This window comes from Equus asinus, chromosome 2 (assembly GCF_041296235.1).
Source record: "Equus asinus isolate D_3611 breed Donkey chromosome 2, EquAss-T2T_v2, whole genome shotgun sequence".
NCBI lineage: Eukaryota > Metazoa > Chordata > Mammalia > Perissodactyla > Equidae > Equus > Equus asinus.
The window spans coordinates 93216652-93234983 of NC_091791.1; the positions used below are offsets into that span (position 1 = coordinate 93216652).

Sequence of the window (18332 nt, forward strand, 5' to 3'; positions counted from 1 at the left end):
CGCAGCGGGAGTCAGAAGGTTAAATGAAAACAGTGTCTGTGTTGGAAAGAATGTTGTCAGAGCTGATAATCACCCGGTCTGGAACCCAGGCAAGAAAGGCAAGAGGGAAGATATTTTTAAGTGGTTTTAAATGTCTGTCTCTCTGTGTTGCTCCCAGCTCACCTATGTCAGTGTTGAAAAGTTCTTTACTGCAAGTCTGATGTATGAGCCCAGAGGATGGTGAAAGTGAGCAGTTATGATGTGTTTTGGGCGTGATTTCTTATGGATCTCTAAAGCAAGTAATCAAAAGCAACTTGACCAGTGCTGCTATTTTGAGAATTTTTGCACCATGTACCAGAGCAGGAAGAATTATAACTATTGTAGTCAAACTTTAGCACATTTCTGCTGAAGTGAGATAAAATAGCTAGACAGCCTTTCCAGACACTGGGCACAGCAAGCACTCCCCTCCACTCCATCCCCTATCACCTGCCACCCCACCACACTCAGGTGCCCCTTCAGCCAGTGGCACGGAGTGCTTATGATTTATTCTCTCTTCTCAGAGAGCTCTTCACCCCTCTTATTGTCAGGTTAACTCCAAGACCTGCCTTGTACAAGCTCTAAAAGCATGTTCACTGTTGGCTGTAGGCCTTGTCACAGAGATCATTCCACGCCTGTTTGTGGGATTATTTGCTTACTATCTATCACCTACAGTAATGAGTAAGTTCCTTAAAAGTAGGGACTTGGTCCTTTTTTTTTTTTTTTTTTGGTGAGGAAGATTAGCCCTGAGCTAACATCTGTTGCCAATCTTCCTCTTTTTGCTTGAGGAAGATTGTCCCTGAGCTCACGTCTATACCAATCTTCCTCTATTTTGTATGTGGGTTGCTGCCACAGCGTGGCCACCGACAAGTGGTGTAGGTCCACGCCTGGGAACTGAACATGGGCCATCAAAGTGGAGCACGCTGAACTTAACCACTAGGCCATGGGGCCAGGCCCCTACCCAGACAATTTTAGATGTCTTTTTTCCTTTCTCTGATAGCACTTTGACTTAATATATCTACATTATAAAAAAAGTATGTGCTTACATATTTATTTCTACTACTAGCCTGTGAGCTCCTTGGGGTCAAGATACATCTCTTCTGTTTGTATTTTTTAAGCATTTCATGCAGTGCCCAACATACAGAAGTCTTCAATAGGCATTTCTGTATAAATGAATGCCACTCTATCAATTATCAAACTCATATTAGGCATTAAATTCTTATTATTCTCCTTTAGCACGCAAATATTATCTTCCAATTCTTTCTCAGTGAATGTTACCCCCATAAACCTATCTTTCCTAAGATGGTTATTAAAAAAAGGATGGAAAGGGGTATATAATTTTGTTCCCTTACTTTTCAATTATGTACATTTCCTCTTGATTCTAAGAAAGAATGGTTCCTCTCCGTTTCGATGACTTCTCTTTCTGATCCCTGATCCAGGCTGAGAAGTTTCACTCTCTTGACTGCTCTGGAGGTTATAATTCTAGCCCCAGCTCTTTCTCACTCGGGACACAGAAAAGAAGGCTAGTTCATCTCTTTGAGGCACAAATGCTTCATTTGTGGGTGATGGTAAGGGCTAGATGCTTCTAAGGCACTGCCAGGTCTAGTTCTGCAGCCTCCGAGGCAGGTGTTTCCAGGGTATGGCTTCACTGGATAATATGTTTCACATCTTGTTACATGACTGTACAGTGAAATCTTTCCCCATGAATCTTTAATGAATTTGAGGGAATGCCAGCCACAGACAATTCATTTGTTAAACACTGCAATTTGCAAAGAATTTTCAAGTAATTAACCTGGGCTGCAAGATAAAATAAAGACAGATTTGCCTGATATGGATTGTAGTGTATCTGGAAGACCTGTCACCACTCCACGTGGTAGAAGTAAAAGCCTGCAGTGGGAATATTGATGCTAGAATCCCTGTGCTAGCTGTTCAGAATTTCCTAATGGACACATTTTGCAACTTGAGCTTGGATGCCGGACTTCCTCCCCACTCTTGTTGACATTTGGGAAGAATAATTTCCCGTTGCAGGGGCCTATGCTGTGCATTGCAGGATACTGATCAGCACCTTTGTCCTCTACTCATAGCTGCCTGTAGCCCTCCCCTCCCAAGCTGTAACACCCAAAATGTTTGCCAAATGTTGCCGGGCAGCACTACCCCCTGTTAAGAACCACTGAGTCATAAAGATGTGGGGCCGGCTCTCAGCTACTCACTAGCTGTCTGACAGAGGTTGCCTTTCTCAAGCTTTGAGCCCCGTTTCCGTCTTCTGCACATCTTGGGTGTAAATTAAATAGTCGTTGTCAGGACTAAATGAGACAAGGTATTTATATTATTTACCATGATTCTATGTATGTATCAGTACATCTTATTTGCTAGTACTTTTATCACTAATTCATTTATCATTTTTTTGCTATTATCAGTGACATTGCTACTTCCTCATAGCTCTTGCCAGAAGAAAACAATACAGACGTAAAAGGAAAAATGCTTTCCCAAATTTTCTTCAGTATCTTTGCATTTCAATATGCATGTAAAAATTCTTAGCCACACATCAGATTATTGCTTTCCTTAAGACTCCTTGTGCTACCTGGCCTCCAACTGCACAGATGTCCTATATGCTTCTCCTTATAGGGTTTCAGCTATAGTATTGAAAGAAAGCAAATGTCCTTAAGATTTTCAGTTCCTTTTTAATGGATTCTCGTTATCTATTCTTCATTGCTATTTTCTGCTATAACATTGGCATGAAAAATTGCAGTCAAATTGTTATTTGATTCTTATAATAAAATTATGAGCAAGGGTATCAGCATAGAAGTCGCCAAAGCGGAAATTTGATTAGAAATATGTGGAAAGAGATTATACTATACTCTCAAATACGGAAATGCAAAGTTTTTGAAAAGTACCATTTTCTCCTATTAAATTAGCAAAAGAAATGTTGACAAAGGTATAACAAAGCTGGTAATGACCCACATTGCTTTCTAAGGCTGCAATTGAAATGTGCCTTTGGGAAAGCAACCTGCGCATCCCCAGTCTAGTCTTGTTAAGGGACCTGCTCAGTCTGTCCCTTGAGCCCAGGTTGGCACCACGCAGAATGCTATGGCTGGCGTGCATGTCTCTTCAATGCACCTTGCTCTCCTTTTTCAGGGTCCTTGAATGTCTTCCTCTCATATATGCTATCTGCCTGAACTCCCAAGTTCTTTGTAGCTCTTTAGACTATGATACCATGGAATGTGTCGTCCTGGCTGATCACACCACACCTATATATATATATGTCAAATATATATGTATACATCCTATATATACTCTATTCAGAAATGGGGTGACTATAAAAAGATACTTTCCCACATCCTATCTTGGGCCCTGAGGGAATGATCTTGGTGAGCCCACTCATTGCTGCTCTGTGCCAACATACACAATGTTTTGGAGGGGTGGGCTGGAGAGGAAGGAAGAGAGAGAGAAAAAAAAATCATATGTACTCAGAGGTCTTTCAAGTGTTGGAAGCCCTACAGCTAGTAATTTCTTTCTTGTAATTCCAATCCTAATAATTCCAATCAAAGAAGGGGTGGAGGGAGCACATGAGTGAAGAGTTTATTTTATTATTGTTTTAATAGTAAACAGTAAGAAAGAACATGAATGCCTAATAGGAGTGGTGAAATGAGAAAACTGAGAGGTGACCACTTTTGGACCATGATGCTATGCCCCAGTGAGTTTGTGGAGATCGTAAAGAAGACAGAGAATGCTATCGATCTTATATTAGGTGACGAAGCGCGCAAATCTGTGTGTGTTCTGGCTACGACCTTGTCAACGGCATAGGTGACAAAGACTCTCTTTTTGACCAAACTTTAGATGGCCTCCTCTGAACCCTGTTTTTGGCTAGGCCTCAACTTTGGCCTGTAAAAACTGCAGATTCTCTGCACAAACGATTTCATCCACCCACTCCTGCACTCAAAGACTCCAGTAAACTCTGACATGGTTTCTAACAGCTTAATGCTACACCCCTGGGGTCATCTTAGCCCCGCTTAAGGTGCCTGTCTGAGAAAACACGAAAAAAACTCAAGGCCTCCAAAAGAATGCTCTGTCTGTTCCAGCCAATGCCCGAACTAGGCCCTGACATCCCTTTCTTAAAGAATTTACTACAAAGGGCTGACAGTTGTCAACCTTCCTCCACCCCTTTGAAATGGATGTGCATCTCCTCCAAGTCAGGAGTGACTTTCTCAAGGCCCTGAAAGCCATTTCTCTGAAATGTAATCCTTAGGGGGGATAGGGCTTCTGTTTCCGTCTTCATGGAAGCAGAGAATCCTAAACTCAATAACTGCCAGCTAACAGACACAGCTGGCCAAATCACATTTCCACTGACTGTGTAATTTTTCACTTCCCTGACTCTGTCCAGTCCCTGCTGTTCCCCCCTACCCCACATGCCCTCATTGTCCCTTTAAACTGCCCCGTCCCCTCTGTGCAAATGGAAGTTGAGTTCAGTTCACACGGGACTGTCTTCGGTAATGCAATAGTATATTGCTACGAAAATCTGTCCTCATCACTTTAACTATCGCCCAGTTTGGATTGCCTTTGACGAGTCTGGTTGCTGAGGAACTGAAGCCCTCCATCCCTGCCATCGTTTTAACGTGGTGGGATAACACTCATTAGAAATCATTAACAAAAGGCTTCTTTCTGTTTCACAAAAGAATGTTCCGTACACATAGCCACGAAGAAAAGTTTAACAAAATTTTGCTGGGAAGGAATTCTAATTTATGAATCCCACATGAAACATCTAAGTACATCTGTTACACACAGCACAATGGCAATTTTGGGGGTAAGGATTTCTTAAAATCACAAATGAAGGATAAATTCTCGGCGATTTACGCATTTGCAGGGGCGTGAATGTGTCCTGAGTGATTGCCTGTTATGCTCAAATACTAAGTTTATACTGTGGTCTTTGTTCCTTTCTTTTGTGTCTCAGAATCCAGAGGTACAGTGTTGTGTGGGGGGCAAAGAATTGCCACCCTGAGAGGAATACTTCAGCATGTCTTAAGATGGTATTCACTTGTCTTTCATTTAGTGTCTTGCAATATATCTCAGAAATGATTAAAACTACTTTAGAAAGAATGTCGGATTCAAAGAGTTTTTGTTTACCTTCAAGTTCCGGTATCCCTTTAAGGCCTGGTCTTAGGATGTACCAACTTTGGGACCACAAATCTCACCTCCCACCTCTCACCTCTTACTTCTCTCCCACCCCTCACCTTGGAGTTGCCTGAACATAGCCGGTATTTTTAGGAATCCACGCCTTGATTCTTTCTGTTTCTTCTAGTCTCTTGTCCTTAGCTCTTTGACTCTTGGGTGAATCTTTCATATCCTTCAAAACCCAGTTCAAGCCTGGCTCTGCTATGAAGCTGCCTCCGTGTCTGTCCCCACCCATCTCCAGTTGGTCTCCTCTTCTCCAACCTCTGCTTCAGTGTCACTCCCTCTGGTTCTGGTGTTTGTATTTCTTACTATACTTAGGATCCCATATGGTTGGTAAAATTGTATCTCTGGTGCCCAGCACAATTTCTGACATGAAGTAGAGATTCAGTAAGTATTTACAGAACAAAGAGCAGAAGCTACCGGAGATTAATTTATGTTACCGATTATAATCCAAAGCTGAGATTTAATTTTCCTCTCTTTCATCCAGTACACATGAACGTGTACACACATGGAACTGCAAGATGATTTAAGCAAAAATCTACAAAGTATTGAAAAAAATATACAAGTCTGATGGCTGGCTGCCCACGCCCTCTGGACCCGGAGCGCTGAGGCAGGCTGCGGGGAGAGACGCGTAGAATGCAACTCACTTTCTGCAGCTGGACGTGATTCTTCACCAAGTTCTCTGACTTTGCCATTGCGCTGGATGCTTTGAGACTGTAGTTTTTACCATTTTGTGGGTCTTTCAGCTGCTCTTGGATTTGTTTAGCTTGTTTCCTGCAGATTTCAAGAAATAAATGTATAAATAGTTACATAAATTTACTCTATTCAAATTTTTAGAGGATCATTCATTCCCAATGTATCTATTTGTTATTTGCTAAAGCTGGAGAAACTCGGTGAACAAACAGAATACTTCCTTCATTTTCAAACCCACCAAGAAATACTTCTTGTCTAGAAAGAAGCTGGTATTAGCCATCGTCATCCAGGAATTGACACCAATGGTGCTTCAAAGGCGGAAAGAAACATGATGCAGTGTCTTGGCCCCCATGGATGTAAGAGGTCCCTAACCCTGAGTGCCCCACTGCAAGGAATTGGAAATGCTCTGAGGAAGTGACCAGTGAAACAAATTATTAAAGCTTGGGCCCAGCGGCCACCCATAACATACTTACAACATTTATATTGGTACAATTCAAATATGTGTAGCTTGATTGCAGGCTTGCATACATGGTATAACGTGTGTATTTTCTCTTTTACAGTTTAGAAACAGCTTATTTATTGTTACAACATCCCTGAATATAAACATTTTTATTCCTACATTGTAAATAATAAAAAAATAATTAACTCTTACAGGGCACCTCACTCTTTCCTCTGTACTCTCAACTACGACTCAGGACTGTCAAGCCACTTGCCCATGGTCCCACAGCTTCTCAGTGGGAAGGGTGAGATGCCTTTCAGTTTTTGGACTCTAAAGAAAGAAAGTGCTCCTGCCTGTGGATGTGGAGTGACTGTCATCTGAGTCATTCAGTGGCCGTACTAGAAGGATATAACAAATTACTGCCTAATTAGTTGCTCTCTCCCCAGAGCTTCACTACAATTATCTATCAGCAGAATATTCGGTACCCATGAAACAAAACTTTGCAGAATCCTATCCCCTGAACTTTCCCGCTTCCCCAAGCTCCCTGTGAAGGATGGAGCCATCGGAGGAGTATGTGCACTCCTGCAGTGAGCTTCTCCAGGCAGGCGACACTACGGAGCACAGGCCTGGTTATCAGCGAGACTGGACTTTGAATCTCAGCTCTGCCACCCACCAGTTTTGTTCTGCTTTCTGAAATCAAAATGATTGACTTCCTACACTTCTTTGAGCCTCCATTTCCTCATCTGTAAATGGAGTTTGTAAAAGCTATCTTTCAAGGATGCTGTGGAAACTAAACGTGAGAACACAGGTGAAGTGTTCATCCCCTGCCTCTCATCGCTGAGCAAGCTTAGTTGTCTGGGCAGATGCTACAGAGGAATTCAAACACTGGCTCCAAGATAAAAGGAAAGATCGGACTAATTGCATCTCTCCCAAGCAAGTCACAGTGTTTGCTACAGGAAGGGGAGGCTCTGAGCATCAATGCCTCCTTTGAATTTATAACCTCAGTGTGATGTAGCTCTGTTCATTTAAATATTTCTCTTATCTTTTCAATTATTTGGGAGGCCTTTATCTCCCGTACTCTTAGTTCCTTTGATCCAGTGGTAATAATCTACCCGCTGCCTAACAATTAATCGGTAGCCTATTGTTAAAAATAAATCTATCATATCAGCATTTTAAGAAGCATATTACGGCCACAAAATCCTATCAGGGATTCATTGGTGAAACCAATGGAGCTCAGGACGTTCTAGCAGAGGAAATCATCACGAAGCAGGAAAAGGGGTCCTGGCACATAGTAAGGACCAATTGCTAAGAATTAAATAGTAGAAATACTGTCTTTTTCAGTAATTTAGCAATTCGGTGTCTGGGAAATATAAACTTCTAAAGGAATTTTCCCTCCTAAGGATGTCTGACTGCATTTCCTAAATCCTTTTATAATTTGCTTTCCTTTACTCTCTTCTCACTCAAGTTCTGACTCATTCACATTCCAGGATAAATGGGTTTCCCTTTCTAACCTGTCTCCTTCTGGATCACCCCTCCCCTCTCCCAAGCACATACATTTTTGCTCTTTCCTCCTTCCCTCAGCAAATGGGAACAAAGGAACTCAGAAGCGTCTGATTGCAATAAGCTTCCATTAGCTCTCTCCTGAGAGCGGTTGCTCTGGGGAAGACAAGATATGGGCATTGCACACGGGAACGCGACGAGCTTAACCGTGTCGGTGTTAATCGTCCATTGACTTTTAAGTTTCTCTGGCCCCATTCATCAGAAAGAAATGAGATGTAAGTTGCGGAATATCAGGCGCACAAAACATTATTTGTAATGTTGCAGGTTAGGCTCCTGAGAAAGCAGACAAGGGTGACAAGAGAGTGGAGAAAGGACCAGAGTGGCAGGATCTGAGGGATTATGGGAAGTAAAACATAAATGACCAAGGATTGTGAGATTTTGGGTAACTGTTGACCTTCTCTGGCCAGAAATTGTATCCCAGGATACAGGATGGAGGTTCAAGTGAATTTACTTGAAAACCAATCATAGAGAGGTCCTAGAATCCTAGAAGAGTTGGCACTTTCCAAATGAAGTCAAAAAATTGTGCTCATATAAACCACCTTATAGCATGTGTGCGAGTAAGGAAAAGTCAGGTAAAGTATGACTATTCTGTTATCCTCAAGGTTTTGTGAGGGGAATTAGAATTCCAGGAATAAGCACAAAGAAATCTGTGCAGAGTGTTACAAAAATTTACATTGCTTTTGGCTATCTAGATTAGATGTGTGGTGTGGGGTGTGGCATTCCTCTCAGGCAAAGAAAAATAAAGGAAGATCATAACTGGAAATTGTACTAGAATAAGGAAATATCCTCTAGGTATCTCATGAGAAATACAACTCTAGTTGGAAAAGGCTTCAATTTTTATTATTACTTTATTATTCTCACATTATCTTATTTATTTACTTTTTAATAAAAATGTGTCCCAGCTGGGCAGGCAGAAAGACAACATTCTGATTAGCGTTCTTCCCTTGGCTCAGTCCTCTGAGCCTCTCATAATAAATCTGATGTTGAGCAGTGTTTCCAGGAAACCCCTGACACCTCGCTGAGCCCCAGGAGGAGATGTTCCTCTCAGAGCCCACTTGCTGCTGAGAGATGGAGAGATTGACAGCCCTGAAGATGGAAGTCCCCTAGTTATCCAGCTGTTCTCTGTTCTTGGGATTGTCATAAAGACTCTTTCATTTAAATGTGTACAACTACAAATTATACTCTAAAAATAAGTGTTTTGCTACTTCATAGTAATTTGCTTATTGTTAAATACAAAATTTCTTTCTCATACACAGCACTTGTGAGTAGACCCTCCTAACACCCTGCAGGGTCTGATTATCCCCTTACACTCGTGCAAGCTCTTCATTTTGTAATGACTCAGCCTCTATGTTCCAGTGTGGAAAACCGTTGGTGTTAACAAGAGCTAGCCTTCATTGAGTGTTGACCCTTTTAAACACTATGCTGTGCTCTTTACAGCATTATCCCACTAATCCGTAACGAATTCTAAAAGGGAGATATTATTTTCGGCCATATTTTACCAAAAAGGAAACTGAGGCTAAGAGACTGGATGTAACTTGCCTAATAATGCATAATAAGCAAGTGGTAGTGTGAAGATTTGAATAGAGGCATGGCTGGGGTGTGTGACAGCCTCACCATTACGCCCTGGAGCCTCCTTAGGAACTGTGATGTGCTGTGGGCTGCATCAGACTGCCACATTCCCCAGCCACTCCAAGCACTTCCACCAGCCAGCAGGAGGACTGTGGGAGCCAACAGGGTGCAGTGGATTAGAGCACGTGATTTAACTTAGAGCTGTGGCTATTCGAAGATCCCATATGCAATTTCCTACCGTGCATCTTGGACAAATGCATATTTTAAAATCAAATTCTGGTATTATTTGAAAAAGCAAGAATGCACCATTCCAATTGTTGTGAGGAATGCGAGATAATTCATGAAAACCTCATGTCCCTGATAAAGAGTAACTGCTCAAAAATGAACACTAACATCTGTCACAGCTATGAATTGCCTGGGAGAGGTGACAATTAAATGTAATGTGGTATCCTGGAGGGGGCCCTGGAACAAACAAGCACATTAGGTAAAAACTAAGGAAATCTGAAAGTGTGAATTTTGCTTAGTAATACTGTATCAATGCTGTTCCACTAATTGTGACAAAAACGATGTATTAATATCAGATGTTAATAATAGGGGCAACTGGGTCTGGGGTATATGGGATCTATTTGTACTATTTCATAGTAATTCTGAAAATCTAAACCTATTCTGAAATAGTTTATTAAAAATAATAGTTCCTAATACTGGAATCATACCTGAGTTTCCATTATTTTTTAAAATCAGAATTGCTGTTCTTTTAAAGTTCAGACACAACATGAAGATAGATATCACAGCCTATATCTGGAAATTGATCCATTTTTAGAAGAGCAAACGGGTAAGAAATATAGGTCCAATGAAAAGCAATTACACATTGCCTTGGATTTCAGACAAGACATAGGAACAGAATCTGTGCCAACTTCTTAAGGCTTCGTGCCTTACAGGAAAGCAAGAAATTTAATATTTTTATCTGTATTTCTTATTTTAAGTGCAGATTATGTCATTTCCATAAATAAAATACTGCTATCAAAGTTCGTTTGGAATAAATATATACACGCACATGCTTATATACATAATATGTATGCATATTTTTATTCTACTTTATTAGTCAAAAATAAGCACTTCTAGCTGCAGAGAGTCTGATTTCTTGGCAAGGGAGGTATGGGATATATTTGATATGTGTGTTACCAACTGGTGAACTAAAGTGGATTTTATGCTATTCATATTTCATATTTGGATAAAACCTTTATGAATATCAGGTAAACACAATAGGAAAGGAAAAACTGTGGGTTTTCTTTTTTTGGGAAAAGGTTAGCTCCTGGTTGATAATGTTTAGGTCACAGCAGTGACCTCTCTGTTCAAGAGAGTTAACCCCTTAGGGACAGGCAGACACTGAGCCTTTCATTCCAGCAGGTAATCAACAAATGCAAAGGACATGGAGTGTTCATGATCACAGAGAGGAATCATTGCTATGTGCATCAAAGATCCACCACACACACACATGCACATACTGCACACACTCACTATGATCTAGGAAAGATTCAAAGTCATTTGTAGATGTTCGATAGACCCATTTGCCCAAGATCCCTCTGCCTGGAGCAGAGACTGAGAATTTAAAGAAAGACAAAGTGCTTCCTCTGAGAAGTAACCTTTTTAACACTCAAGAGAAATGGTCTTACTTGCTTTTGAAGTAGAATGCTGCACAGAACATGCCCACGATGACAATTCCAAAGATGATACATGAGATTGACAGCACCTGCCTTTGATAAACTTCTTCACTCTCTGTGAATTTGAAAAACAGAATTAGAATGGATGTTAGCAGGGCACAGCAGAGACAATGTCCATCCTTGTACTTCTGAGCTGGTAGGAGCCTTTCAAAGCAAGCTTTTTTTATTTCTGTCATGAACAGGAAAACATGAGGAAGTTATTATGGTTCAGTTTCTTTGCAATGGTCTATAGGATAGGCGGCTATTAATTTTTGTATCTGCATGGCTAAATCAGAACTCATGCACAGATATTATAATTATGAATCTTATTATCAAAAGACATTCCAGGATTTTAGCACATACTGGGGACACACATTTTTGAAATTGTAGTGCAGCCCAAAATAATCTGCTAGAGAAAGAAATATGTTTCCATGAGAACTTTCTTATGCCAGTGATGAATTCCAATTTATTTTATGTGATACTGAGGTCATCGTATTTTCTGATTTGGTCCCTGGCTGTTGGTCTCCCATTCATCCACCCACTACTATGATTGACATCCCTAATGAAAGAGAACTTCAATATGTATGTGAATATTTATTCACCCATTCTATGACTTCCTCAATACCAAAGATCTGGCACAATAATCTCAACCTCTATCACCAAGGTCACATCCTATAGCTTCTTACTATAAAAAACCACAAGAATTCAAAAACAAGCATTTCACTTTTCAGCCATTATCATTTACATTCCCAGCTCATCTTCTGAAATACCTCTACTGAAACAGTCCTTCCATTTCATCAAGACCTTTTTATCCATAGATCTCAGAACTTTCTTTCTGTTAATTATCCTCCACTTGTCTTCATTCCTTTCTTTATCCAGCACAGAGGATATGGTCCATGATTATAGTCATTCACCCTCCTGCAAATACCCTCAACTGCTGTATCCCTTTCTCCTTCCCTTTACCCATCTGGCAAAATAACTGTGTAAAAATTCAAGAAACTACCTCCTGCATACCTCTACCTTGAGCAGCTCAGAATTGGGAGAGAATATTGCACAAGAGGGAAGGTGGATATCATAAAAGTTGACAATCACATTTACAAGTAGACATGCACTAGTGACTAACAATCTCATCAGCCTGCTTCCCCACTTTCCTGGTTATTGTCCATACCTTCTCCACACCACTCGAACATCTGACATCCCCTCCCCTCCCTCACTCTTAGATCTTCCCTAGATGTTATAAAAGAAAAGGAAGTCAGTGTAGAAGAAATTATCTCTACTTATAACACAAAATATGCACTTAACAGCATCTGTATCTATTCCTTTCTGTTTCTCTCTTATTAACATAGTGCAGTAGTTCTCAAACTTTAGTGTGCATTGGAGTCACCTTGAGGGCTACTAAAGGACAGAAGCCACCTAATTTCTCACCCTGAGTTATTGATTTAGTAGGTGTGAAGTGGGGACCAAACATTTGCATTTTTTGAAAGACCCAGGTGACTCTGATGCTCCTGGTCTATGAAACGTACTTTGAGAAGCATTGAGTAGACTAAGAATTCTCAGAACATGGATCAACCACGTAAGACTCACCTGGGGGAGATTTGTTTTGCTTTGCTAATACCAGCTATTGCATCCATTTTGGACCTTTTAAATCAAAATCTTTATTTAAAGGAAATTTTTCAGGTGTTTCTCATGAACACTGAAGTTAGAGAATGGTTTAACTAGAGAAAGTGCTGTATTTGCATTAAAGACTAATTCCTTTGTATCCCATTGTCTCTATCATCTCAGGGTCTTCTCATTACTGAAAATTGAAGGGAAGAAAAACATTCCAATTCATTCTCTGGTGCCAGCATTACCTCTATACCCACACTAGACAAAGATATAAAAAAAAATTTACAAACATATATTCCATATTGACACAGACGTAAAAATTCTTAACAAAATTTTGGCAAGTCAAATCCAACAAGAAGTTAAAAATAATACATCACAACTAAGTGGAGTTTATACAAGGAATACAAGGTTAGTTTAATATTTTAATATTAAATTTAATATTAATATTAAATCTTTAAAAATTAATCAATGTGATTCACAATTCTAATTTTTAATTTTAATTAAATTCAAATCAAGAAAAATGACAATTATCAGATTAGAGGGGAAAAGTTACCTAACAAAATCTAAGAGTCATTCCTGATGAAAACGTTCAAAAACTAGGAATAGAAAGGAACTTCCTCATCCTGATCAAGAATATCTATAAAAAGATCTCCACCTAACTGTAAAACACTAGATGCTTTTCCTCTAAGATCAGGCATAAATAAGAATACTCACTCTCATCACTTCTATTCAATATTGTACTGAAGGTTTAGTCAATGGAATAAGGCAAAAACAGAAACTAAAGCCAGTCTCTCAGGGAAAGTAGAAGAAAAATTGTCTTTGATCTCAGACAACATGATCATCTATGCAGAGAAGCTGATGGACTTACAAAGAGCTAGTGTAACTAACAAGTAAGCTTAGCAAGTTTGCAGGATATAAAGTTGCAGGATAGATGATACAAAAATTAAATGTATGTCTATTTAATAGTAACAAATAATCAGAGTTTCAAATAAAAGTATCATTTACAATAGCATCAAAATATACAAAGTACATAGAAATAAACTTGACAAAAGATACACAAGGCCTGTACACTGAAAACTAGCAAACATTCCTGAGAGAATTTAAAGAAGACCTAAATAAATGGAGAGAGAAATCATGTTTATGGCTAAAAGGACTCTATATTATTAAGGTGTCAATTCTGCTCAAGTTGATAGATACATTGAGTGCAATTTTATTAAAAATCTCAGGAGGCATTTTGTTGTTGTCGTTATTGTAGAAATTAACAAGCTGATTCCAAATGTTACATGAAAAATACTAAAGATCTAGATAGCCTAAAAAACCTTTTGGTAGCCAAGAGAACAAAGTGGAAGGATTCAAATTACTTTATTCTAGGACTTATTATAAAGCCATAGTAACCAAGGCAATAAGGTATTGGCCTATTCATAGACAGATAAAGATGGAACAAACAAGAAAGTCCAGAAATGAATGGAAACATACATGGCCAATTGATTTTTGACAAAGATGTCAAGGCAGTTCAATGGGGAAAGGATCTTTTAAAAAAATGACATTGTAACAATAGTATAGCCATACCCACAAAAGTGAACCTCGACCCTAACTTCATACTTACTCAAATATAAACTCATAAAGAATAATAGACCTTAATGTAAAACTTCATATGCTGAAACTTTTAGAAGAAAATCTTAGTAATCACAAATTTGGCAAAGATTTCTTAACTACATCACAAAAGACACAAACCATAAAATTTTTAAAATCAATAAAATGCACTTCATCCAAATTAACAATGTTTGCTCTTCAAAAAGGCGCCATTATGAAAATAAAAACAGAAGACGCACTCTGGGAAAAAACTACGCAATCTATATATTCAGCAATGGACTTGTAACTATAATATACAAGGCTCTCTTACTACTCAATAATAAGGAAATGAACAACTTAACTTAAAAATGGGCAAAAGATTTGAATAAACACTTCCTCAAAGATATATAAGTGGCAAATAAGTACACAAAAAGATACTCAACATCATTAGTCATTATGAAATTGAAAATTAAACTATAAAGAGACATATAACCACTAGAATAGTTACAATTAAAAGCTGACCAGGGGCTGGCCCCGTGGCCAAGTGGTTAAGTTTGCGCGCTCCACTGCAGGCGGCCCAGTGTTTTGTTGGTTCCAATCCTGGGCGCGGACATGGCACTGCTCATCAAACCACGCTGAGGCAGCGTCCCACATGCCACAACTAGAAGGATCCACAACGAAGAATATACAACTATGTACTGGGGGGCTTTGGGGAGAAAAAGGAAAAAATAAAATCTTTAAAAAAAAAAAAAAAAAAAAGCTGACCATACCACAGGTGTGGGGCAATTTGGACTTCTGCCTGAAATGTAAAATGGTATGACCACTTAAAAAATAGTTTCATAGAAAGTTAAGCAGACACCTACTTTGTGATAAAGCCATTCCATTCCTAGGTATCTATTCAAGACTAACAAAAGCATATGTATTATGTACATAAATGTTCAATGCAGGTTAATTTTTAATAGCAAAAAAAAAAAAAAGGATAATCCAAATGCACATTAACAGATGAATGGATGAACAAATTGTGGTATATTCATACAAGGGAATATTACTCAGCAGTAAAAAGGGATGAACTATTGACATAAGCAACAATATGTGTGAATCTCAGAATAATTATGCTGAGTGCAATGTCAGACAAAAAAAGAGTACTTGTTGTATTATTCCAGTTATATAAAATTCTGGACAGAGGAACTAATTTACAGTAACAAAAAGCATGTAAATAGATAGCAGGGGTCAGGAGCAGGGTGGAGCGGAGGAAAGAGATTACACAGTGGCAGGAGGAAACTTTTGGGAGTTGTAGATATGTTCGTTGTTTCAAATACGATGATGCTTTCATGGGTGACTATTATGCAAAATGCATAATAAATTTTAAATAAGTGCTTTATGTCTATTATAGTTACAAAATTATAAATCTTGAGGGGCAAAAGAATACAGGGAATATATAGACGACAGACATAACATAAAAGATATATGTCTGATACAACACCGCCCCCCCATACTATCTACTCTTCTTTTCTTCCTGCATATCTAACATTTAACTCCTTATAACCCTGACCCTGACAACTCCTTCTCTCTCTGGAATATTATTCTTATATCTGTCTTTTTTTTTTTTTTTTAAAGATTTTATTTTTCCTTTTTCTCCCCAAAGCCCACCAGTACATAGTTGTATATTCTTCGTTGTGGGTCCTAGTTGTGGCATGTGGGACGCTGCCTCAGCGTGGTTTGATGAGCAGTGCCATGTCCGCGCCCAGGATTGGAACCAACGAAACACTGGGCCGCCTGCAGTGGAACGCGCGAACTTAACCACTCGGCCACGGGGCCAGCCCCTTCTTATATCTGTCTTTTAAATGCCTACTCATCTTTTTGAGCTCAAATTAAATGTCACTAGCTCCAAAGGGCTTGCACCGAGCCGTAAGCTTCATTGGTGCAGGAGGCCATGTTTTTGTTGATTTATTCATTCGGCTCATGGTGTTTCCCCAGCACCTCATGCAGTGCTTCTCATGTAGCTGATGCCGTAAGACCTGATGCCTAATGAATACGTAGACATTTCTGCCTTTATGGGGATTGTCTGCTTGAAGCTGTGCATGACGCATCAACTCTCACCTGCGGATGCTCTGAAGATTTCATATTTCTCCTTCATTTACATCATGTCCTTCCAGGCTTCACACAATCCTTTCCCCAGTTGACCACCCCTAACTCACCTCCCTCCCCATTCCGGAACTCTACACTCAGCTCCTCTCAGTGGGGTTTCCCATCCGAACCTGGCCTCCTCGCTGAGACTCCCGACTCACAAAATCCTTTTCAGAGGGTAAAGTATCACAAGGAAAATGGTGAAGCCATTTGTTCCCAGGTTTCAGGGGATGCTGCAGCATGTTTGACAGACAGGTGGAAACTCTCATTGTTCATCTTTTCCACACCACCTGTTTGCCAGGCCCTAGTTTTCTGGATGATTTTCAGGTTGCCTGGTCAGGTTCCAGAAAGACACTCTACGTGTTGGATTTGTCTATTGTTCTCAATACCCTCCATGCCTGCACTGGTGCACTGCTTAGTTTTATGTTATAGCCCAGCTTCACTGGGTGCTGATGCCAATCCACAGCCACAAAACCAGGCTGAGAGCTGGCTCACAGACACAGGATGCTCCATACCATGACTTTCTGGGGTGCTTCCAAAATGCTCCAGAAGCTCCTGGGGCCAGCTGAAATGAGTCCATGACTTGTGATGTTCCTCTTCCAGCAAAGTCAGTTGCCCACTTCCTCTTTAAATAGGCAAATGGGCATCAGAAACAACAGACCTGGATGAAAACTTACTCGCACAGAGCCCAATTTCTAGAAGCTATTTTCTTCCTCTCTTTTTTTTTTCCTTAGACCATGCAATATATCCTCTCTTTAAATACGATTGCACATGTTTTAGTCCTTTTTCCTGCATCAGTGCCTTGGGAAACAATGTTTTAAAAGAACCATCCCCTCTCCTCTCCTTTCCTAGGCTTTATTTCCATTTTCGATGTCTTTATTCAGACTGGAGTATCAGAAAAAAGAAAGTAAACCTAAGAGAAATATCACATTATCCACGTTTCTGAATAAATGGAGATGGGCAATTATGTGGCCCCGGCAAGGCTTGGTTGACATTTTAAATTTGGAAAGATTCCAATTAAAGGATTAAAGAATGAGTCATTGAGACCTTGTTGGAGCATGTTGCCATCTTAAAGAATGTCATCATTTCCACCCCCACACTCGTAAGCTCATTAAATTTTCCCGTTGAACTTGGAAACACATAAGAAGCTGTACCAACTATAAAGAATTCCATCTCATTTAATTGTTGTGAGCTGATGACTGTAATGGGATAAGCACGACTTGCATATGATAATCTATCTCACCCTGCCTCTGTCAATAAAATGAATTATGAAAATGATGGATAATAATACGCATTAAAACAAAAAAATAAGACTGTACCCATGAGCTAAATGATTTCCACATAGAATCTATGCGGTGTTTTGGGAAATGCACAAAGTCAATTCTGAGTTTAAATCAAGAGTGAAATTAAAGCTTTAAAGACCGCCAGTGAATTTACAGGCCCAGGTGTAGGTATAATGATGGTGATATCGATGTCTTTGATTCATAGAGTGTTACAGGAGAGCCAGCAGTTCGAGGTGCAAGGAGCAAGGGGTTGGGAGTATGGCAATTTTGCATGGGACTTTAATTTTAGCCACTTTTAATATGAGCAACCACAGATATATTACCTTACCTTTATAAACTTGAATTTCCTATCTGAATAAGGGCAGCAATATGAAACGCTGACTGTAAATAAATGTTATAACAAGGAGCTGTATAACGCTACAAAACATACAATATGGAAAATCGACCTATTCATAGAAATGAGAGATCTGAATTACAAGATCAGGAGTCAATTAGTCAAGAAGAATGGGGATGGAGAGAGTGGTCCAGGAAGAGAAAATGAATTGTATAAAGGCTCTGCGGTAGGAGATGAAATGACATGTTCAGGGATCTGGAAGTTAT

At 39.6% G+C, this 18332-nt stretch overlaps 1 protein-coding gene across 7 annotated transcripts in view; it reads right to left on the reverse strand.

Annotated features, from left to right (window-relative positions):
• The window catches only part of NRG3 (neuregulin 3), a 1008158-nt gene that overhangs the window by 18654 nt on the left and 971172 nt on the right, over window positions 1-18332 (reverse strand). For all 7 annotated transcript variants that reach the window (XM_044760110.2, XM_044760104.2, XM_044760099.2 and 4 more), the window contains exons 5-6: window positions 11119-11221; window positions 5832-5958 (exon numbers count right to left, since the gene is read on the reverse strand). In XM_044760110.2, coding sequence (XP_044616045.2) covers window positions 5832-5958; window positions 11119-11221 — 230 coding nt within the window. The remainder of the gene's footprint in view (window positions 1-5831; window positions 5959-11118; window positions 11222-18332) is intronic.